The sequence below is a fragment of the Rhodnius prolixus genome, unplaced genomic scaffold, assembly GCF_049639745.1.
Source record: "Rhodnius prolixus isolate KJV_2025 unplaced genomic scaffold, Rpr scaffold_6, whole genome shotgun sequence".
Classification (NCBI taxonomy): Eukaryota; Metazoa; Arthropoda; class Insecta; order Hemiptera; family Reduviidae; genus Rhodnius; species Rhodnius prolixus.
The window spans coordinates 36,249,245-36,274,783 of record NW_027411634.1 but is presented as its reverse complement, the minus strand read 5'-3'; the positions used below and the strand labels follow the sequence as shown (position 1 = coordinate 36,274,783).

The window sequence follows — 25,539 nt, the reverse complement described above, 5'->3', positions numbered from 1 at the left end:
TTTTGACTCTCAACATGAACAAGCACTCACACAAAATTATTCAAACTCAATACATGCTCTTACGACAGAAAAGTGATACGTCCCAAGAAAGTAAATTATTAAGAAAACAGAAGAAAATGGAAAAAAGTAAATCTAAGCAATATACATAAGATTAAATTGAATAGTTGCATGTCTCTAAAATAATCTGTGTTATAATATAGTTCAGTAGTGTGCCACTAGGTCACTGGATATTTGTATGTGTATACTAGGTTATGTAATAAGAAGGTTTCTTCAATGTTATTCTAAATAAGATGTTGCTGATAGGGTTCGTTATCTTTGGATGTTTTAGTGCGTAACAAGTAATTATTTCCTATCTATTTCTTTATATTGTTTTAACATTCTCTTTTTGGATGTAGTTCGCTTCTAAATAGAAGACGTCAGCGAAAAATGTGACGTATTCGTTCTTTAGCATATATATTATGGATCTAGCAGTTCAGTAATCTGTTCCAAAACTGAACTTGATGGTAAATATCTTTCAAATTTGGAATTTCCCGCACATTCATTATCCACGTTTAAGACCTCTAGGTCATTAAAATGTCATAAGTTATGATTCACATTGAAATATTCAGAAGTAAATTATGCAGGGAAAATGTTTCATATAAAACTTATAGACCTAATTTATGTGAATAGGTAGGAAGCAAATTTTAAAAAAATTACATTGGAGCAGTTTTTTAAGGAAATCGAATACAACTGGATTGGATATTAAGCTCCCACACTCCGAAGTCCATGGTGCTATAAGTTTTTAACAGCTATCTCGATGCCAAGACCATTACAAGATCTTTTCCTCAGCAATGTGGAGATGTTGTTTTACAGTAGATTTGAATAGTCCCAATTTGGATGAAAATTGCCGGGTGCTGATTCCAGTGCTATGGTCAAGGTAGATCTACAATAAATATAACCGAAGATCGTGAACCTTTTCTTCTTATTACAACTTTTCATAAATCTCGAGTAACGAGAAAGTTTTATTGAGCCCTATTTCTCTGTTCCAGTGGTGTACCTATCACGTAAATGATTGGACCCTTTATTGTTAGATTAGTGTTAATACGGAAACCAGATCTGCACTGTCAAAAATCCTTTTGGATCTCCATCACTACCATGCATGTGAGTAAAGTAAAGTTTGATTCTGGCCATGTTAATAGTTCATCAAAGGAGCTTAGTTTATGGAGTGTGCCCTATACTTACTTATTCTCGTGGCGCTACAACACTTGATAGATCCTGGACTCGTCAATGAGTCTTCTCCAGCTGCTCTCCAATTGCGGGTACCCATAAGATTTTTTGCGTCATTGGCAACACTATTAGCCACCTATTTCTTTTGGCTCTACACACCTTTCTGTTTATACCATTCCTCAACATCCAAAGTCCTCATTGCGATCACATTTTTCTTCAATCCAATCATATGACCTCCAGTTAATTAGCTCATTCTAATCTTTACTGTATCTGCTTCTCAGTACAGTTCGTACACATCTTTGTTTTTTCTCCTTCTTACACTAGATTAATGATTTTTTGAAGAATTTCCCTTTTGAATAAGGAGGATGTTTTTTATTTATCTTTAGAATGTTTCAGGTTTGAGAAGTATTTGTTAGGACTGGTAGAATGTGTTGTCTCATCGAGCCTAATTTTGGATTCCTGGAGATCAGAATCTATTCCAGTAGATTAAGTGTTGTATGGCTTCGTACTATTATTGAACATATTTGTAGATTTATAGTTTTTATTTGAAACATTATGCCAGGAAAATATTTCTGAAGGCAATTCTAGGGAAGAGTCGTGTTTAAGCTTCCCCCTAAAGTGTTACTTAAGTGCAGTGTTCGGTCTCGTTACTTGTATAAATTTGAACTCCGAATTTTAGGAAAATTATTTGTACAAAATGGCCGCTTTACTAAATAAATTATTGAGGTTTTTAGCGATTTTTATCAACAAAATAATTCCTAAAATATTTAATAAATTGCTGTAAGAGAAAATCATGTAATGATCTCCCCAGATTTATTGTTTAAAAAATAAATCTATAATGCATTCCACAAAATAGGTGAAGTATTGGTTAAATAATTATTTATTTATTTTTTAAAAAAGTTTATAATATTATAATGATCGACAAGTTATATAAAACAGCTTCCTGGAATTCTGCTTAAGAAATTGGGTCAAAATGGTGGTTTTCTAAACCAGTGTACGACATCTTGGGTTACAAAATATATGTTATGTACAGAACAAAGTTGTAGAAAGTAAATTGTAATTTAAATAATAATTATTATTACGTTTTTAAGACTTAAATAGAGTTTGTAGCGTGAAGAATGTCTTATTTCGTTTTTTAAATAAATGATTAAAATTGTTTCTTTATGACTAGGTCAAAAGATTAGGTGGTAACTGCAAGGAGCTGTTAAAGAACAGTGTTTTCACCTAACAAGTCATAAGATCATCAGAGATGAGATGCTGATTGACGAAAATGCGATTGATTTGGCTTCGTTTTAAAATAATAAAATATTGAGAAAAAAAATTATTCACATGACTTTCTTTTACTACAATTTTTAAAGTTCCAATCTATCATTTTTTTGTTCGAACCCGTGATCTCAAAATGAAATGATTCTTTTGAAGGAAGACCTACACGAAATCCTTCCCTCAGAGCTGCATTAAAGCTAATTGTCTAAGAAAAATGATTGAAATGAAAGATCTATTGTAGAATACCAAAACCTGTTAGTAAGTATATCATGTAACCTTAGGCATTACCTGTGCTCATCTTTCTTCTTTATTCTGACTTACCACGTAAATTTGGTACTCAGCACCACAAATTAAATAAATATTTTAAAAACAGATTGTTCTTGTATGTAGTAATTACCTACAGATAACATTACAATTTTAATTAGTCCAAGGTTTCAACAATTATTTATTAAGTAATCTATGATTATTTTTTTTTTGGCGTGATGAGGGGAGATTTTATATCACAATTTATTATTTTATTTAATTGCTTTTATAATTAAAGAATTTGAACATAGTAAAATTTGCATTTAGCAATTTATTTTTTATGAATCCCTCTTTAGAACATTTCCTTTTTATTCTAAAATAAGCTGTTCAATCTTTCAAATCTGTCTTCTCTTAGAAGAAACAAAAAAAAAAGTTGACTCGCTTCATAACTAACCATACCAGTAATAATTACAGTTAATGACGTATTATCCAATGATTTGTACAATTTTTTGCATATTATGTATTTACATATTACAACATAAAATTAATATTTTTGACCTCAATGTTCTGTAAGTACGTTTTCTGATTGGTCTTATTTTGAGGTGGAGGTTTTGTTTTTTTTCTCTTGAGATCGTGTCAAATTTTCTGTAAGAAGTTTTCACCACTAATTTTGATTTTGAGGTCCCATAAGTCCCAATAACTGGTTTTTAAGAATGGTCTGTATTATGTACTTGAACAATCTAACTTAGAAACATAATTTGCATTGTTAGTTGATTAGGTCCCATTTTACTGAATACATTTGGTACTTTTTTTAAAAATTTTGGTCGGAAATGACTCCATTGATTTTCTTTTTTACTTTTTAGACTCATGGAGATCGAAATTTATTTGAAATATTTTTCCAGAAAAATTCGATTATGGTCATGGCAACATACCATTTATATATTGTAAAACAGTGAAAGGCTGAAATTACGTTTCGAATTAGTAAAATGATATTGAATATTTCCTCTAAACTTTGCATATACGAAGTCAGTTCTGATTGTCATGAGATGGCTTTGTCCTAAAGGCATTTCAGTAAGAATTTTGAAAATTTTAATTGTGTCAAGTTTGGTGAGAGGGCTACCATTATTATATTTATTAATGACCAATATTAATGAGCCCATATGGTTGATTGTTTTAAGACGATCTTCCTGTCAGCTAATAAATCGCTCGTTGATTCCTTAGTTTAAAATTAAAACACTGCTGCTGTACTAACAAGTTATAAATATCTCTTATATCACTGAAAGTGGTCTTTTCAAGTAAAAACTTATAATTTTTAAATTAATAAGTGTTAAAGAAATTAGCATCAATTTTTATCAATTGATTATATTTATGCACATCTATACCAAACACTAATAAAATATCAATCAATAATCATTATCACTTATTAAATAAATTTAGTCTACAAATTACGTTGTTAAACCTTTACGTGGCCGTTATTAAGAACATTTATTAAATCTTTGCACCTTTTGTCAAGACCTGCGAACAAAATTTAGTTCAAAATATGCACTGAAAAGGTCAAACTAAACTACATAATTATCACAACTACTATTATTAGATTTGATTTAGTTTCTATAAACTATATAATAAATTCTAGCTAAGCAATAACTTTTTTATTAATTACGTTTGAGGTGAGGTTATAAACTATTAAAGAGTTGAAGCTGTAAAATTTTCTATTACTAGAAAACTTAGGTTTATATAAATAGTAGTAGACTTGCAGCTGTCTGAAATGGTTGACCTCTTACGGCGGGTGTTCATATTAAATAACACATCCCAGACTGCAGAGAGGTCAGCATTCCTACTTATGTAACGATTTTGATGTTACCAGAATGTTTTAAAGCGAGATTTATCAATTCTACTTTGATGTGAAAGCAGGAAAGTCCCAACTCCTCCAATTATATATAGACATATGCTATACTTCGCATATCTCTTTCTTATTTTATTCTACCATAATTTTCTTCATTTTACATCTTTAACTGACTAATATTTGTAATTTCCTCCTTACAGGATCTTCAAAATGAAGTAATAAAGGTGGCAATGTTGAGAACACTTGCAGACAGTATAAAACTGGAACAAGCCGCTGAAGATAAGATACTAGAAGCAGCCGCTGAAACGCTGGAAGAAGAGCCTTCACCTGAGAGGACGGAAAAATTAAAAGAGGTATCTAAAAAAGCTTCCGGTTTTTTAAATGAATTAATGCGCGTCAACAACAGAGGTTATTGGTGCCCAGAGCTTGTTTCACTGCATTACCGGCCTCCGGACAGTGTTCTCTCGTAACAGACAACACTATCCATCACCGAGCAGTGAACTGTAAGAAGCTCCTAGAATAGAAAAAGAAAATCTAAGGATCTGCCAGCTGGATTCGAACCCGGACCTCCGCGTGGGAATTTCTTCCCTAAATATGAGAAATATCCGACTCCGTCCTGGACACCTAAATTTGGTAATTGGACGCAAAGCCTACCTGAATAAATAGGCATTACTTTACTTTGGTTCAGTAAATTTGAGTAACTCGTGGTATTACCCTTGAATATTCTACATTATTTTTGGTGGGTAATTTGAATTTCAATCGGAAAACTTAGTTTTCTTGAGTATCCCCAAATTCAAAAGGGGATTTCAGAATTATACTAAACAGGACAAAATTACAAGTTCTATGAGTCAATGTTGTTAGTCTGTATCCATTTTTAGAGCTACATTTCTTTCCAAAAAAAATTTCAAAACTTTAATTAAATTCTGAAAACTTTCAAGGTAAACCTCAAACCTTATTGAGAAATATTAGAAAGTAGTTAATGGTCTCCAGTAGCCGCGGTGGTAGTGGGGAGTAATGACCAAATTGATCTTCATATTTCTGCCGCTTTATTAGGATATTTTTATCTGTATCTAACTGGTTTAACTCTTATTTGCAGCGCAGGATTGGGGTTCTGATGTGAAACACTCTTTTGCCGACTTTTATTAGGATCATATTAATCTACATTAGGGAAAGAGAGAGAAGGATTGTCTTAATTGTCTTCTTTTTATGCCATAACTTTTCAATAGTTACCTAGAACAGTTTATCGGATTATTTCTCGTGCAAACTGTTTCTTTGAAAATGTGGCGTTGCAATAAGTGGAGGGAACCTCTTTAAAAGAAACAACGCAGTCAGTAAGAGAAAGCAAAAATTAAACAGGAAACAGACGCTCCTTTAAGAATCTCAGCAGTTATATATTTTAAATTTAAATAAACTACCACCAGTTAACCTTTCGGTTTAGAACTCTGCTGAAGAAATTATAGTTATAGTCGTTAGAACAAACTATATTATTGTAATATTATTACACTGAATTATCACAATATTTAATAGGTACGGCAGGGAGATGTTTATATTGTTTTAAAAGAAAAGAAATTTCACTTTTGCAACAATGAAACATTCCATTTAAAATATACATATATTATTTATTAAATTACTTCCTTATAATTTTTGTTGAATCTTCTTCCTTTTACTTTTCTTAATCTCTACTTTCATTTTTATCATCTTTAACTGATAATCATGCATGCGCAAAATTAAACGTTTAAAAGAATTAAAACAAAAACAAAAAATAATTACTATAGACATCATTCATAATGAACGTTAATTTATCTAGTGACTCTACTCTCACTGAACACAATCGATTGTAAATTATTGTTTGTTAAAAAAAAATGTTAAATACAAAATTAATCAATTGTTTGAGCTAAAAAAACGAGAAGTTTGTAATAAATTACCCATACTTTATGGTATCCCATTTATTGTGAATTTAAATAATTATTTAAATTATGAACAGAATATTTGCTTTAAGTCTATCCAAAATTAAACTGTGATGAATTGTGCACGTACAACGGAATTAATATTTTAAAATATGAAATGCCGTCAAATTTATTACGTAAGTGTAATCTTTAAAATGGAAGTTAAGTTGTTAAAAATTCTTTTCTCTCTCTCACTTCCCCCTCTCTCGAAATAGTCCATCCCTTTGGTACGTCCTCTTCAAAAAAAATTCTTTACGTTTTAAACAAGGTTTAAAAACTGCAAAGAAATGAATCAATTAATTGAGAATTAAGAGGAATTCTAAACAATCTGAGGAGTAGAATTTACTTAGAGCTGCTGTTACAAGTTAAAATCCTTGGAACGGCAGACAGCACTGTTATACCAATAAAAAGCTTTACAGTTTTGAAAATTTGTCATTACTTCAACATCCAATACTTACTCCCTCTGCAGTAAGAAAAAAAAAAAAAAGTGTAAAAGAAAATCAATTAGAGTCAAGGGGGCAGAGTTCCCTGGCATTGCCTATAATTTTGTAAATGTGACCGAGTTTATGAACGATTATTTCTTAATGTTAGACGTGAATTAACATGCAATTAGAATTTTATTTTGTACTTATTTCTTACATGGCGTTTCACATCTATAATAAGTTGTTTTTTTAAGACCCAGTCTGCTTATAGGTTCTTAACAGTTAAGAAATTTCAACACAAAGAGATTTTAATTCTTCAATTAGGGTATTACTCCCGTTACTACCACCTTATAAGAAGAGTAACAACTCAGCTTCTCCAGAACTTTACTTCTGCATTTCCAGAAGCTTAGCGGGTTCTTATCCCCTTTACCTGTGCAGATATTTCTTTACTTTAGAGACAGAACTTGGCCAGGAAAGTAATCTTTTCAGCTAAACATACATTCTGCCAGGAAAATAGTTTATGGCATCTCTTCAGGGCTTTCCAGAAGAATAATCTTGTAATGTCTCAGCGTGACGTGGTCCATCGATTAGGCGTATGTTTCCATGAGAGCCATTTTTCTGAAGCCTAATCTGCCCTAAGTATTTTAGAAAATTCAGCAAAAATGTTCGGAATTAAGTCTCCTTATTTGCCTTTATTCTTGTTATCCAATTCAGCTGCGTGTTGTCGCGGTTCTCCGTGTGCTTCAAATTCTTTGGTCATTCATTAACTATCTTCTACTCCCTTTCCCGAAGTTGAGACTTCTTCGTGAACAATGAGGGAGAGTGGCAGACCAAAATTGCTAAAAGTCCCTTACTTAGATTGAACAAATAAAAATAAACGAATTTTAAAACATGCTCGTTATATCAAATTATCATTTGTATTAGATATAAATAAAAGTTTACAAAATAGTGGATGATGTCACAAGAATAAAAGTGATCAAGTAGCATTTTACTTGTGATCCGAATAACTGGTCACACCAGACTATTTCAAAACGTTACATATTGTGACAGAACTTTCAGTAGACACAAAAAGAAAAGCAAAAAAGATAAACTACACTTGATTTTGAATTATAGTAGATAAAACTTGCAATTTTTACTGGCCATTTAAATCTCACGTTTCTTATTTCATAACCATTTCTCTTAGATTTTCTTCTACCATCAATTATATTTCTTTCGAATCATTGTTTTTTTTTTTTTTTTTTTTTTTTTTTTTTTTTTTTTTTTTTTTGGCGCATCAACAGCTGAGGTTATTAGCGCCCGGAGCTTTTTCCAGTGCACTGCCGGCCTCCGGACAGTGTTCTCTCGTTACAGACAACACTGTCCATCACCGGACAGTGAGCTGTAAGAAGCTCCTAGGAAGAGAAAATCTAAGGGTCAGCTGCTGGATTCGAACCCGGGACCTCCGCGTGGGAGTCCAGTATGCTAACCTCATAGCTAATCCCTTCCCTTCGAATCATTGTTGTTTTAAATCTTGATTCACAACTAATTATTTTATACTTTTTTTTTTATTATTTATATATACATTTCGAAATATACATATCGTGTTTATTACTAAATATTTCCTTAACATTATGCAAAATTACTTAATATTCTATTAATTAGTTGTAGTGCACAGTGAACATTGAGGACAGCCTCTTTTACATGTATATATCACCTAACCACCTAACCTAATTAAATTCATTTAACTGAAACTATGAACAAAATATTTTTATAATGAAGTTTTATTCCTCATCTTCAGTGATGCGTAATGCTTCTTCATATTATGATGTGTTTATGTGTTTACACTTGGGTTTTTTTAAACATTTTTTTTTTTTTATCAAAAAAGGATATTGTGTAATTCTTTTCTAAACAATTAACAACACTGCTTGTTAAATTATGTGAAATTGAAGGTAACTGTCAGGTAAATCATCATTGTCGTAGTCAAATCCCATCATATCTGTTGGTGCTGAGCCGTCATAACCAATCCATGTGACCCATTCCAGCATGATTTCCTTTCTCTTGACCCAAGCCAACCTTCTTCGACGAAATGTTACCCATCAAGAGCTTAGTTAGAGGTATAATACAAACGGACAACTCTACTCTCTTTTTATTCTATTTCCCGTTCTATATTTGTGATCCTTAAGGTAGGAAGTCTTTAACTTTTTTACAAGGGTACTAAATTATGTTGTATTTATTTTATTATGTTTCAACTAATAATTGTGCAAAATTTTATTAATATTTTGGATTGATTTTTCAGGTGGAACAACTACTGAAAAGAGATAAGAGAGCAGTCCAGCTGTTGAATGGTCTACTTGGAGGCAGCAGCGGCGGTGGTGGAGGCGGAGCTGTAAGAGCTGTTTCCTTTTTGTTTTAATGATTTTTAATGACACATTAATCTTAAAGAAAATTCCGGGACTTTCATTTTCTAATTTTCGTATTGCTGGAGGTTTTTCTTCCTTTACTTGTCGTTTTTTGTTTCCCAATTTTTGAAATTGGAAACTATCAATATTTTTAAATGCTAACTTAAGTTCTGCAGTTGAAAAAAAGGTACGAATGCCACTCAACTGTCAGTGCTTGCGCATTATAGAATGAGTTATTGCTAATTTTCAAAAGTTAATTACTTCTTAGCTAGATTAATAACTCTTCATGATGAAATTTATTAACCACTAAATTCCATCAGTGTCGAATCTATCTACCTATACAGTAGCCGTGTATCTGCCACCAATTTGAGGAGGATCAAGTTAAACTGCAGCTATAATTTTTTAATACTCCAAGAAAAATACCTTAACTTGTTTTTTCTGATTGGTTTTAATTGTGTTTAAACATATTTTTACCTGATATTAACGAAAACGTTCAGCTTTACTGTTATAAACTTATTTTGTGATTAATGCCGGTATTGTTACGCGCGGATGGCTATCATATCGGCAGGAGCTGCCGTCGACATCAAAGCTGTGGCGCTCCTTCAATTTTTGTCAATTTTGTTTGAGGAAAGCTATAACAATTGTCAGAATTAATAAGGTTTTGATCTCTCGAGATTATTATCGTGCTTCTGGTGAACCCATTGGCCGCTATTATTACCGTTACTGAAATACAAGGCTGTGGGAGAGGTGAAAATGAAATGTAGACATCTGGTTGTGGTCGGGCATATGGCCCAGCCAGGTTGAAAGCCGTTATGGAAGCACCGAAGCTCCAACTGCATCCTTCATTGTCATTGGAGCCAAACATATTTGAAAAATAATGCTAGAAAATTATTACACTCAGCACATTGTCCTGCTTTCTAGAAATAGTCATTAGCATCTTTTGTAAATAAAGTAGAACTGGTAGCTATATTCAGAATCTGGGTATTATCTTATGCAACTGCACCATTCAGGTTCTCCTCTAGCTTTTTATTTATTTTTATTTTTTGTAGCAGGAAGGAATAGGCAAAACACGACATTATGTAGGGTTGGTAACTATGCAATTTACGTTTTAAAATGGGTTTTCATTTGTTTTGCTTAATTTTTTAAAATTTACTTTACTTTGGCCTGACCAACAAATGCCAAATGAGCTACTGATTTTACTTTAATTCTAAATACCTTTTTTTCAAATTATCGAGCTATAATTATAGTTCCCTTATTTTATATCATTTAACAATAGGAAGCATCAGCTGGTTCTGATTCCGGTTCCATCTTGAATTTGATTGGACCACTTTTGGGTAGCAGTTCTGGCGGTGGTGTAAGTATAGATTTAATCAAAATTGTACTAACCAATAAAGAGCCTAAATTCCAAAATTGCTGACCATCTACAACGTTTAAAGATAAAAAAAAAAAAAAAAAAAAAAAAAAAAAAAAAAAAAAAACAATAATGTAACTGCATGATTGTTCAATACAACGAATAAAACGCGGTCTATTCAGAAGTCTATTAGATTAAAAATTAAATGACAATAAGTGATTATTCAAAATTTCTACGGTGATTTCTGTTAGAGTTTAGTCATTTTTAGTAAACCAGCAGCAGTCTTGAAGAGTCTCCTTCTACATATACTTAACAAATCTGAGAATATCTAATAATATGGGTTCTCTCTTAGAAAAAATATGTCGAAACAGCAGATGTATTTTTATCTTATTTCGTAATACTGATATTTTGCTGCTTAATTGGCATTGTTTTTGTTGTTATTATAAACCTGAATCTTAATGAATAACTTTGTAGGTGTCAGATATGTACACTGGGCCAAAAAAGTCTGTGAACACTAACCTAAATTTTATTACTTTTATTATTATCTTATTAGAAACTTCTTTTATTTTCAAATGAAATATACTATTCGATAGAGAGAAACCAGAGTTTTTCATTTTATATTCAATCTTTTATTTTTGTTCAGCAGGAATATCACAATTAAATGTTTAACAAAACAACACCCCAAACGAATGCAAAAAAAGTCTGTGAACAGCTGTATAAATATGTAAAAACATTAAGATAACAAACAGAAAAACGATTGAATAAAGTTTGAAAGTTCTCTATTGTATTGTAGAAACCACTACAGTCAGTTCTGTGAATAAATAATCTAATTAGTACATATTTAACCACTAATATGGAAGTTCCCAGACCAATTCGAGAACTTATTGTGACGTTGTGAAATGAAAGAAAAAGTATTCGAGAAATAGGGAAGATAGTTCAAAAAAACCCTTTAACGGTGCATAATATAATTAAAAAGTACGGAAATGTGATTAGTAGGCCACGCAGTGGACGGCCACCAAAACTTAATTCCTTTCATAAACGGCAAATTCTGAAGTCTGTTCGAGAAGAACCCAGGACAAGCGCTCAAAAAATCAGTCAAGAATTATCAAGTGGTTATGTGTAAGCGTAACACCACAGACAATTAGAAATAAATTACATGAATACGATTATTGCGGTCGAGTCCCGAGGAAAAAACCTTTAATCAATAAAATAAATCGTAACCGCCGATTGGATTTCGCGAAAGAATATGTTTCTAAGCCTTCTAGTTTCTGGGAAACCGTAATCTTTTCAGATGAGTCGAAATTCAATGTATGTGGGTCTGATTGACGACAAAAAGTGTGGCGAAAAAGAAATGAAGCTATGAAAATGAAAAATATGAAGCCTACTTTTAAGCATGGGGGAGGCAACATTCTGGTGTGGGGTGCATGAGTGCTAAAGGAGTGGGCAAGTTAGATCTAATTAATGGTATGATGGACCAATATGTGTATGTGGATATATTAAGACGCAATTTAAACGAAAATTCAAAAAAATTAGGGTTGGAGGGAACGTTTGTCTTCCAACAAGACAATGACCCGAAACATACCGCACTAAAAACTCGGGAATGGCTTTTAAATAATACACTCTGGCGCCTAAACACCCCTCCACAATTGCCAGACCTTAACCCAATAGAACATTTGTGGGATGAAATCAGCCGCCAAATAAATAAACGAGGAATAAGAAACCGTGAACAACTAAAAAACGCTATTTTAGAAGAGTGGGATAAAATTCCAACATTGACGACCACAAAATTATTAGGATCGATGAAAGCTCGCTTGTTGGAAGTGATTAGGAACATAGGAGGTCCTACAAGTTTTTAAAATTTATAATTCACGTACAATGTGTAAGATTGATTTATTTCTGCAAAGTGTTCACAGACTTTTTTTGCATTCGTTTGGGGTGTTGTTTTGTTAAACATTTAATTGTGATATTCCTGCTGAACAAAAATAAAAGATTGAATATAAAATGAAAACTCTGGTTTCTCTCTATCGAATAGTATATCTCATTTGAAAATAAAAGAAGTTTCTAATAAGATAATAATAAAAGTAATAAAATTTAGGTTAGTGTTCACAGACTTTTTTGGCCCAGTGTATTTCTAGCTAAGCGAAAAGCTAAGTAGCATCAACTCTCCAGCTGTTAGTTGAATGTCTGTTTTTTGTGCAGAATCAATTCTAGTAAATTGGAGTGATTAGCCCAGTTATTAAGTGCTTTCCTAATCATTCTAGGAATTTTTGTAATTACTCTCTTTCTACTGAGATGAGAGGGTTGAGTCTCGGAGACCAGTTGACACTGAGTAGACAGCTTGAGGCTAAAAAGAGAGTTTGAAGCTAAGATAGCTTTGCGGTCTCATCTTTCTAATCAGACCTTAGATGAACAACATTTACCCACAAGAAAAATCATTTTAGTTTAGCAATTCCTGATTAAGAATTCTAACAAAATTCTCATAGCGAATCATTAAGTAACCGTTTTGATGAGATCGCATTTGGAAAGGAGTTTCCATCGGCTCACTTCTTACCTTTAAGAGAAGGAACATCTTGGTGTCTTGTTGACTTCATGCTGGTAATGTTAATTGATCAGAACTTGCGAAGTATTATGTTCGAGGAATGAGCAAAGTTCGACAGTTCTTATCAAAACTCTACAACCAATGGATAGAGCTTGTCATTCTTAATCTTCAGATTGTTGTTGGTGATAAAGTTAAAGCACTTAATTGTACTATTCTAGAGATCTATTTTTAAAATCGTCGCAACTTTTTAGTAAAAGCAAATGGTTTACGCTCGAATTTACAACAGTATGTCGTGTTCGTTAAATTTTGCCCTCACTTAAATTCTTAAGTTTTCATAGTTTATTTCATTATTTATCGTTTTTCTGTAACAGCTTAGTAATATATTAATATTAAACTAAAACTAGAAAGGAACGGGAAAATAAAATGTTTTTAATTTTATCGTTTATTTACGGGATTTACTAAAATATAACTTTTCTGGAAGTTTCTTACTTTATGTAAAAAATAAATATCCAATTTATTTTTAAATTTATTTATATCTATTGCAAAACAAAATCTAAAATATTAATAAATAAATTTTACATGAAAAAAATTATACATATTTTTTCTTTTTTTATGTACCATTTTATTTGCATGGTTACTTTTTAACTGAGAAATTTCTCTCTCTTAAAAAGGAAAAATACACTTTTATTATAGTATTTCTCTCTTTAACATAAAGCATAAATTGCATGAAAATCATGTATTTTTAAAAGAAAAAGTCCTGGGAATGTTTTTGACTTGAAGCATTTGTTTAATGATAGTAAATTTATACTACTCACATTATTAAAATATTATTTTGTTCCTTTTATTATTATTTTCTTTTGTTTTAAATAAGGATATTTTAAGTTGACATTCAATAAAAATTTTAATTAATTCTAAAAGAACTACTAATACTCTTGGCGAAATCGAAGCTCCTCCATAAGATTCTATAAAAGCTGCAATTTCGTGATTCTTGCTTCATTAAGATACTAGTCAGTCTTAGATAAATAGTGACTGCTGTATGTAATTTCGTGTAGAAAACTTTTTATCCTTAATATAAACAAAAACTATTAAGTTTCTGGTAGATATACTTCTTAATTAAGTTCATGTAAGCGTGCTGCTTCCACACCAAAATTTACAAAATTCAAATTTAAAATTTACCCGATTTTTTCAGTATATTAAATGAATATCTAAATCCAAATTTAATGTTCAATTGTTTAAGAAAAAAGTCTTTATTTTTCATAGTTAAAAGTAGATATGCCCTTTAATTATTGTTATTCTTCTTGTTATACTTTTTTTTTTTATGTCCATGAAGCAACATCTTGTTTATAAGAGAATCATAATGAAGTTAATGAATCATAATAAATAATTCAGAATACCGGGCCTAAGCACAAAGCAGACTTCTTGTAGTTTTTGCACTCAGGTATTTTTCAGAAAGCAAAGTCAGCTTAATATATTTAGAATATTTTCAGGCTAGAAGTGCCAATATTGGGTGAAGTTGTTAGAAAATTTATGCACAATGCACTTGTGCACATTTTTTGCTTAAATGCAAAACTGTTGGAACAAAAAACCTAATTGAAAAAATAAGAGAAATGTAACATTCTGTTTGTTTTTAATTTTTATTCATGAAGGTAATTATAGCAAACTTATGGAAAAAGCAAAAGTGGTAATTTTGAGCATTCACAATAAAATTAGACAACAGAATGTTTAATAATCATTTCTCTAATATAAAAGTAAAATAGAATTATTAATTAGTGCACAAACACATGTATGCAAAACAGGGTGACTCTTCAAATGGAGGTGATGCAGGTTCAGGTCTTGATTCGATTATCAACTTGATCATACCCTTAATAGGTTCTGCATCTGTGAGTAATTATTTAGATATTAACACAGAAAACCCAAAGTCACTTTCAATGTTTTGTTTTTTTTTTTTTAGCTTTTTTTGCCAAAATCTATAAATCCCTCCATCTGTCCATCCATCCAAAAAATGACATTCTCAAAAATATGTTTGAAATATGTAAATATTATGTAACCGTGAAAAACAAAATAAAAATCAGCTTGCTTACAACTAACAATTTGATAAGAGGGCTGTCATCAGTCGATTTTGAACTTTATTAGGTCTATTTTTTGTTCAGACATTTTGATATTATTTCTGGATTAAGAGTTTATTTTCTAAGTTGTGACTAGTATCGAATCCTTGTCCACCACCTGCTGACTCTGCATCTTGGTTTAATGAAACTGGGTAAAATATTGTCTTATAGAGTTGTCATAGAATATATATTATTGGTGTAAAACGAGAAATCATTGAACTACCTCATCAACCCAAAAGCTACAAGAACCGTAGGTGGAGGGATGATCCTGAGGATAGCCGTCGTGTTTTCGCTAACGGGTCTGAAGGCGTTGAATCGTCCAGGGCTGTATCTCTACGACCACCTTCTCTTCAACAGCCCAAATTTTGGTTGCAGGTAGTCCAGTCGTGACCGTGCTACTTCGTGACACCTCCACGTACTCGGTAATTAACACAAACTTAGCCATTGAGGAATTTATTGCTTCGTTTAGTTTGAATAGAAAAAGACGAAAAGTTTTTGAAACAAAAAGTTTTGTTTGTCAATCATTCCCGCTAACTTCTTTTTGTTAGACAATCTTTATGTTTTTTGTTGTATTGTATTGTTTCTTGTTTTTTCTCAAATTATTTCCTTTTATTTCCTTGATGGAACTGTTTGTGTCTCTTAAAACTATTTTTTAAGTATTCATTTCAGTTAAAAAAACGCCTATTCCATTCATTTTCATTTCAATAAAAGCTATTTTTGTTTGCAAACGAAAGTGACTGGGTTTGAATGTAGCATGCAGTTAACAAAGCACTTATTATAAGCATGCATGGCAAAAAAAATCTTGCTTTTTTCATGATAAGTAATATAAATAACTTAAGAATGAAATCATTAACATCTCACTGAAGAAAAATTCACAAAAAAGTATCAAGAAGCAGCGAAGCGCACATAATTAATAGCAAGGTATGTTATCTAGTTTCACGTTCTAACAAAAACTGGATTAAAGACCATAGCACTGTGAATCCAGTAAAATCCACGGATTATAGGTAAACAGTTTTTTTTTTTTTTTTTTCTATTTTAATAATATTCGCAGGGGGGCGACGACGAAGAAGGGGGAGGAGGAGGTTCAGATTCTGGAGCGATATTAAACTTGATCGGTCCAGTCATCAGCACCAGCTCTGGAGTAAGTAGCCGAACGATGAAGTGGTTACAAAGAATGTTGAAGAAACTTTTCTAACATTAGACATTTAAAGACTAAACACAATACAAAACAAAAGAAACAACAAAAACTAGTGACAAAATGACTGTTTTGCGGATTGGAAAAAATGAAACAATTACAACAAAATTAACACACAATGTTTCAAACTGCAGTGTATTTTCAGTTGATCTTATGTTTAAAAGTTATTTATTTTTTGATTAAATATAATATAAAACTGTATTAGAAATCTATTTATTTAATACCAAAGTTCATAAAAGTGATTTTAATCACTTTAAAACCATTATTCATTGTAAATAGTAATTGTAAAAATGTAATATATCTAAAAGCAGAGAAACGTTGTGTATACGGTAGAACTGTAAACTTTGATATTACTCTGTATCTAAAATTTGAGTTGTCAGGTATAAAAAATGTTTATATACTACTGCTCGACAATTTGGACTACATACTCCTTCGGGAAAATTAATAAAAGAGGATATGTGCTCGAGTAGAGTAAAGTAATATTGTTATATGTTAAATTGAGGGAAGAACGTACTGTTAGCTGTTTTTTACGTTTAGTGGACTTGTACTCTTGCTATTGCTGTGTCGCGCTAAGGTTCCTTCTCCCGGGACGATGAGCGCTGCTCACCCGACATCGTGATAATTTTTTCTAGCAAACCTCTGGGTGTTTTTTAGATATACTTTTTATTCCACTCAGATTTTATTGTTCTTTAGCAGTAAGATGTAGTGATATTGCAAAGCGTTGCTGATACTTTTGTGAATTCGGAGAAATTAGGGATAATCTATTACCCTCTAGCTCGATGAAAGGGCTGGACAGTTGGTCAAAAACGGTGAACAATACTCAACAATTCTTTCAGAACATTAAACTTTATTTCTCATCATTATTAAAGTTCTATTCTAAATTATTGGGATATTATAAAATAATTTTGTTAAAGGTCGAGGTCTTGTAGAGTAATTTCAAAATATAAAAATGGTGTAATTTTGAAAAGTGCGCCATAGAATGCAATTAGTAAAATTATCAACTTTAAATAACCTTTTCAACTTTTTTTTCCATACATATGTATTTTACGTTTGCAAATTCGAGTTTCTTAATCAACCTTATTTTTATTAATTACCAAAGTAGTGATTGTACTCCAAATTAAAGACGCTTGTTGAAGAAGGTTCTTACTAGAGTATATATTCATTATTTATTCGAATATATTTTAAAAAGAAAATAAGTTTACTGGATATTTTCTCATGTAGTGACTGTTTACATGTACCAACTTTTCAATAGACTTCTGCACAGCCCAAAACTTGTTATGCTATATTGATAGAATTTGTCTATTCCTTTTGTAACAAAATAACGTTGACGGGTAACTTCCAACATTGAACAGTTTTGGAAATATAAACAGTAGAACTGTACATGTTATCTCAATACTGTTGGGTACCCTTAGGGAGGAGGAGGTGATGATGAAGAAGGTGGTGGAGGTGGAGGATCTGATATCTCCTCTCTTCTGAATCTACTTGGTCCAGTCATAAGCACTAGCAGTGTAAGTACAATCGCATTACCTCATTATCATAGAAAATAACTAAATTTCTGGACCTTATCTCTGTCCAAGAGGTTGTTACTCTAAAAAAAATCTTAATAGGTTAATCCTGATAAATATGTAATTGAAAGTGTTCGTAAGCAGTCGTAAACAATTCCATCTCCGGAAATTCTTATACACTTGATAATGGCAAATGTATTTGACACGTAAATTATCGCGTAATTGTGCGAATAATTCGTGTTCTGTTTATTAAATTTTAGATTGAGAAAAAAAAGCAATTTATTAAACATATCAATTAAAAAAAAGAGGTCCATTTAAAAAGTAGATTATTCTTTTGCCATTATTTATATTATCGATTTAGAAATTTCATCCATTTCTTTTAGGGTAGGGTTAATTCTTTCTTGTAATCAAGTTCTGTCATTTTCATCGATATACGCGGTGTAGATAGGTTCTCTCTCAAAGTTAAGGAGGCCAGTTCCTTATTTAGTGAAAGAAGCATTTTCTGAAAGTTACTTTTTCAAATTTTTTTTACTTTTAGATCGATGTGGTGCCATCGTTAAGAAGGAATTGCTTCATTATCCAGTCATTTAATTTCTCGTATATCCCTTAATGAATCCCTCTCAAGCATATTACTTTTCAAATTGCTCGAAAAAAAGTGAGATTTATGTAACCATGCAGAAACTTTAGACCTCTTTACTTTTAGTGCTTGTTGGTATTTCAAATCATCCTGAAGACAAACTAAAGAAACGATCCGATAAAAACGCGTTAGTGTGATATCCAAGCCACTGTATGATTTAATTTTTGCATAAAATTATGTAATTGCCAATTAATTGTACTGTGTTTGTTTGTACTTTTCGTCCAGATACTAGTAACTTCTGTTAAATCTTGGTACTCGCCGCAGTTAGGCTTAACTTTGAGTGCAATAGGATTGCATTTGCCCATATTGTTTTCTAGGAACCTTTTGCTTTTGAAAAAAACTTATACGTACAGGTTTATTTGCCGATCATATTTATTTATTATCCTTTTATTTATTTTTTAAATGTAGCCACGTTCGCGATTTGTTAATAAATACAGTTTAAAAACTTTAGGGAGGAGGTGGAGATGATGAAGAGGGAGGGGGAGGTGGCTCTGATTTTGGTGCCATTCTCGGATTAATCCAACCTCTTTCGCAAACTATTTCTGGCGTGAGTTTATTGTATGAAAATATCTCAAATGCACAATCAAAAATGAAAGAAAATTAAATATTTTCTAAGCACTTGCTGCACTAAGTATGGAGATGATTTTTAAGTATATAATCATTTAAACTTTTTTATTTATTATTATTTTTTTTTTAAAGAATCTTTTCAAAAATGAATGAATGCTTTTCCTTCTATTTGATGATCCTGACAATAAACTGTAGAAAATTCTTTTTGCATTTCATTTCTAAAATTTTGGTTTCCTTAACATTCGGCAACTCTATGCTGGCTTTGAGCTCTTTTACCAGCAACCTGTCTTAAGGAAGCACTTAAAAGGTTTTGAATTTTTTGTCTTTTGAGCGCAGATAGTGACTGACAAGAGTTATTTTTGCGCTAAATATATTTAGTTTATTTGAAGCCATGTATAACGTACGAGATCAGAATTTTTTTTTTTTTTTTTTTGTTGTAACTATACAAAAAAGTAAATTTATTTATTTTGATAACTGTTAAATCTTAACACTGACATACAAGTTTTAAAACGGCTTGTCAAATACCTATATACTTAACCTCAAATAAACCACATTACCATTCACCTAGCAACAAATTTGTGAAATAATATCTATCTAGGCAAAAATCTATTCTCTTGGAATAATAATGATTTGCCTGAGTTGTACACACTGGTTTAAAACTTAATTTTGCACATTTAGAAAAATAATTCACAAGCGTAGAATCAATTAACTAATCCAAACACTTATGAAAACGAGAAAAGACAGCACTGAGAACTAACCTTTTAAAATCTATTCATTGACTACAATTTTACATATTACAACTTTAGGGTGGAGGTGATGATGAAGACGGTGAGGGGGGAGGAGGAGGCAGTGCTTCTGATCTGGGATCTATATTAAGTTTAGTACAACCATTGTTGGCAACGAGTAGTGTAAGTATTGTAGGGGATAAAGAGATGAAAAAGAAATGATGAAGAATAACAACTTGAAAAAGTTTAAATACTAAATAAATTTTTTATATAAATGGAAATAGGGAGGCGGTGGTGATGAGGATGGAGAAGGCGGTGGAGGCAGTTCTGATCTGGGTTCAATATTGGGACTGCTCCAACCACTTCTGGGTACTAGCAGTGTAAGTAAATTTTATTTTCAATAAACTTCTGCTGAGCCTCTCATTTGTAAAAGAAACTTCAGCGCCTGTGATATTCTCATAATGAATTACGAAAACATCCAAATAGGGAGGCGGTGGTGATGATGGAGAAGGAGGTGGAGGCAGTTCTGATTTGGGTTCATTGTTGGGGCTGCTCCAACCACTTCTGGGTACTAGCAGTGTAAGTATTTTACCATGCTGCAACGCCGGCACGGTAATGATTTTGTAAATACATTCGTACATAATTTATCAAATATATCATCAGGGAGGCGGTGGAGATGATGGAGAAGGAGGTGGAGGCAGTTCTGATTTGGGTTCATTGTTGGGGCTGCTCCAACCACTTCTGGGTACTAGCAGTGTAAGTATTTTACCATGCTGCAACGCCGGCACGGTAATGATTTTGTAAATACATTCGTACATAATTTATCAAATATATCATCAGGGAGGCGGTGGAGATGATGGAGAAGGAGGTGGAGGCAGTTCTGATTTGGGTTCCTTGTTGGGTCTGCTCCAACCACTTCTGGGTACCAGCAGTGTAAGTTAAAATATTGCCTTGGCCAGGAATGCTTCTTTTATTGCAACCAGATGAAAAACATTTTTTTTATTCAGGTTGTTCTTTTCAAAGGATTTTTTTAAAGGCTGTAATTAATTAGCACTTTCCTTCATTTGACAAATCTTCACACCTATATAAACCGCATGAATGTACCTTCCTTAATTAATAACCTCTTTCCTCTGTTTTACTATTTTTTATTCTCTGTCTTACTGTTAGCAAAAGAGGAACTATTTCTCGTATCCTGTAGCCCAGTAGATTATTCCTTTTCCCATCTAATTAATAGCTGCACTTTGGTGTTTCCGAAGAAAAGAACATCCACCGTATGAGTTAAGACAATGTTAAACTCATAACAGACAGTTGACTTTTCGAGAGAATGGGGTTGTGGCTCTTTTAGGGTTGAGGTGGAAGTGGAGGCAGTTCTGATCTAGGGTCCCTTATTAACCTTATTCGACCTTTGTCTGGGTCCAGCAGTGTAAGTATTTTTTATTTTATTTCATTTTGTGCTTATTTTGCTCTCAGACATTATGCTTCTATTTAGTATAGATTTTTTGGTGCTTATATTTTTATTATTTAAAAAGTAATGTAGAATAAAATTCAATATCGCTAGCCTTGCCTATCGCTTGGCTTGCTTTTAGTTTTAGAGTAAAATATAATATTTGTTTTATTATTTTTTGAAGGCTAAGTAGTGTAATTTTTATATTCTTGAATGTTATCATACTGATATATTTATGCAGCCATTTTTCAAATAGTGTACTTTTTCTAGTAAGATTCAAGGGGTCATCCATTGGAAGCACAAGTACATTTCTCTCGAAACCATTTAAGTTTCGAAGTAGCTTTTAAGTATTCCTTGTAGAGAAAAGTGTAATTTATTACAGAAGTGAAATTCATTGTATATCTGGTATATAAAGGATTTTTGGGGAGTCCTTCGGGATGCCTATGAGTCCCTAGTCACATTTCTCTTTGGTGGGGGTTTTACGCTTGAAAATTTAATTTGAGAGAGTTTTTTTATTAAAAACTCAGAATCACAAACATCATAAGTTATTTTTAAATTAAATCCATTTATCCATATACTTTAAATGAAATGTACTTTTGCTTCATGAGAACCTCCAAAAAATGTAAAATAATATTAAATCCGTGGTAATTGGCTAATGGACGATAGCTGGATATATCGGATATGATGAGTATGGGTAATTTGATGGACCGTGCAGGGTGGGGGTGGTGATGATGATGGCGGTGCTGGGGGTGGCAGCTCGGACTTGTCATCTATTCTGAGCATCAGCGGACCGCTACTAGGATCTAGCAGCGGTGTAAGTATTATTTCTGTAAATTTCCCTTTATTTATTATTTGTTATTTGGATTTTTTTAAATATAGTTAACTATATTAATTGATATAATAATTTATTGTAAAGATGATTTCATCCATACAACTTAAAGTGAAATGTATAATGAATTATATGTGTATATGTACCTAGCTGGTGAACTGAAATTTTATATATGTATATACTTATATAAAGTCAAGAAATTTCAGTAGAGAACTTAAAACGTAGTTGAGTAGTGTAGAGCTGTAGGGTAGAATTGTTGTTGGCATATTCCAGGGTGGTGGAGGCGATGGTGCGGGAGTCTCGGCCAGTGCAGGTTCTGATTCTGGGTCCATTTTGAATCTGATCACACCACTTCTTGGCTCTAGTAGTGTAAGTATTTAAATCAACTTTTAGATGTATCAATTATTTATTTTTTGTATTATAAATTGACTAAAGATTGATTTTCCTACTTCTCAAGCAGCTGTCTTTTTTTCGGTTTGCTTTGGTGCCTGGTGATATTTAATTTTCGACTTAAAGATAAATATATAGGCAGAAGCAGTCACAAAAATGTAAGGCCTAAAAATATCACATAAATAAATGATTAAGTAATCGCTAGAAACAGGCTGTTGGAGTGAAAACGAAAGCTTATGACAACCAACGGCGCAGTGTCTAATAGTAGTTTCTAACTCTGATTATTTGAACTCAGTTTCTAACTAATAGTCAAAAATAAATAAATAACTAATTAATAACAACTATAAAAAGTAGGATACTGGCTTAAGAACATTGGACGTGTTCTTCGGACCTAACTGTGCGTTGAATAAGAGTATAAAACAAATCTGGCGCAGAAATATGTTATTCAGTACATTGGCCTTATTAATATTAAAGTTAAGAGAAAACTATAATTTCAGAATTTGAGCAGTCAATCAGAAATTGTGCGTTTAACAAAACCAATGTTACGTGATATTGCATTATCGTAGCCAATCTCAAATGATAGGTTGGAAAAATTGTAAAATTGTTTAGTTTTTGCTGCTAAATTTGTTAGTGAAATTACTAGCAGTGAACGTTAAGCCTCGCTTTAAATATTACAATTGACTTCAGAAAACTTTTCAAGTGAGAAATGGCAACGAAAGTGTTTGGGATTTATCTCATTTTCCAGTGCTGGAAATCCACCATTTTAGGCTCAGAATAAGGAGAAAATTTTATTCTCCATCTATTTCCTGTTTAAAGTGGTAATGCTTGACTCAATTTTCAAATCTGCTGACTATTGAATCACAGCTGACATCCATTGAGTGATCTCCGTACTACGAATTTTGAAGAAAGATGCTTTGTTTTTGTCTTTTAATCAGTAACTCTTGTCTAGGGTGGCAGCAGTGGAGGCGGTGACGCAAGTGGTGGAAGCGGATTGGGTGGCATTCTCTCGTTGAGTTCTTCTAGCAAAGGAGGCGGTGCTGCAGTCGGAGGCGGAGCTTCGGTAGATGCTGGCCCGCATGAGAACAGCCTTCTTGTAAGTTCTATTTTAACAATTATTATTTAATTTTTTTGTAAGTATTGTTTTTCTGAAAACTTACTTTTCGGAATGAAAGCCAGATTTTATTGCAAATGAATTAAGGAATAGTTGTACAAAATAGTATGTAAATATATTTTAAGCATTATATTATTAGTTTGAGTTCCTATTTAAGAGGCTGTATTCCTTTATTACTTTGCTTTATTTTATTTTCAGGATTTTGTTTGATTTTCCAGTTAACGTAAAAAGTTTTGGTCAGTTTATTTCTGAGTCCTTTTCTTCCTATTAACTATTTCTTTTTTTAATTTTCTTTGCGATCCTGTTAATATGAAAGTACCTTTGTTTTGGAATTATTTTATTGCGAAATTGACCTTTTGATGTAGAGTTTAACCTAAAATGCCATGTAAAATGTAGATCAGATATCAATAATTGTTTTATGCATTGCAAAGGGCTGTACAAATTTCTTCTGGATATCTGGAAATTAAAGCCCTTAACTGAATGGTAATTTATTAATTCTATTTATTAATTTTTTATTCGTTTCATTTTGTGATCTATGTTATACAGCTTGTAAAAAACTCATTATAGTAATTCTATGGAAATTTTCCCTCATAGCAGGTTGAAAATCGATAGATCTGTGTAATTATGGTTAACATTCAAGATTTGTATGGTGTAAAATTAATGTTTTTGCTAGCATTTACTTCTATCATTCTGTTCGTCAAATAGAACAAGGATGATGCAAAATTCTTTTTCTTTCGATGCATTTTCTTCTCGTTTCTTCTTAGATACTGGTTTTTCTTCTCAGTAAGCCTGCGTGTTTGCTTCTTTGGATCATTTTCTTGTTTTGATCATTCTTCTGCTTTGTGAGTTCGTGTAACTTGCACACTTCTTCTATTTATTTAGACTATTTATTTATTTATTGTGTTTGTAGTCCTTTTTACATATTAACCATTATTTTTTTGTTAGGGCTGGAAGAAACCAACGTATTGTTCTTCAGATTATGATTGAAAAAAGTTCGTCTACTGTCGGTTTACCATATTTGGGAACGTCCTACGTATAGATTACATTTATTGTAAACTATTTTTCTTGATAACTTTTTGAAGGGGAACATTTCTTAATAACAATACCCACTATGTATCTGTAGTACTTTTAAGTAAGTGAAGAACAATATTTTATCGGAAGCAGCATCCAACCCAGATCTTCGTCAACCAAAATTCAGCATAAGTCCCCAGGATTGTAGTCATGATCTGTTGTTTAGTATGCTTTAAAAATGACTCTACTTCTTTTTTTAAGTCGTCTATATTCCTTGTTATGGCTGAATTGTTACTTAAACTTTGAGAAGAGATTCGCTAGGAAGTTATGCACAATTACTGAAAGGAACAGACGGTTTTTCATTCTTATATTTTGGACAACACTTCGCTCCTAAGTAGAGTTGAAATATGCTACAATATTCACATTTTGTATCATATTGTGCTCTTGAAAAGGGGAAATATAAATACTTATCGTTCTAATTAGAAATTAGATTTTCTTACAGCGTGGATAGGTTTGTTTTTGTTTGCTTTTTATACCCAAATAAAGCAGATTAATATAACTATCCCCAACAAACTGTTTCATTCTGTTGTCCAATAATTGTTTTTAATTTTCAATTGGCAGGGCCGAAATTTTTTAAATAACCCCTCTCCTAGTGAGAAGGATGATCCAAAAGAGTCTGAAAATCAAAATTAATATTGAAGGTAAGATGTAAGAATAGGAAAAGTTTGAGGAAGGACTAAAACCAAAAGTACAATGCAACCGCTTCTGTATGTGAAGAGCCACTGCACAACCACTCTGTTCTAAATAACAAATAACTAAACTGATTTCT

The 25,539-nt window shown here is 32.1% G+C and overlaps 1 protein-coding gene across 9 annotated transcripts in view; it reads left to right on the top strand.

Moving 5' to 3' along the window:
• Positions 1–25,539, top strand: part of LOC141460047 (uncharacterized) — a 45,886-nt gene that overhangs the window by 17,071 nt on the left and 3,276 nt on the right. For 3 of the 9 annotated variants that reach the window (XM_074139677.1, XM_074139678.1, XM_074139679.1), the window contains exons 3-9: positions 4,756–4,908; positions 9,199–9,288; positions 10,578–10,655; positions 14,988–15,071; positions 22,085–22,183; positions 22,472–22,567; positions 23,538–23,681. In XM_074139677.1, coding sequence (XP_073995778.1) covers positions 4,756–4,908; positions 9,199–9,288; positions 10,578–10,655; positions 14,988–15,071; positions 22,085–22,183; positions 22,472–22,567; positions 23,538–23,681 — 744 coding nt within the window. Of the gene's footprint in view, positions 1–200; positions 504–1,119; positions 1,141–4,755; positions 4,909–9,198; positions 9,289–10,577; positions 10,656–14,987; positions 15,072–22,084; positions 22,184–22,471; positions 22,568–23,537; positions 23,682–25,539 lie in introns of those variants that run through there. The other 6 variants (XM_074139683.1, XM_074139682.1, XM_074139684.1 and 3 more) reach the window with 6 other exon arrangements.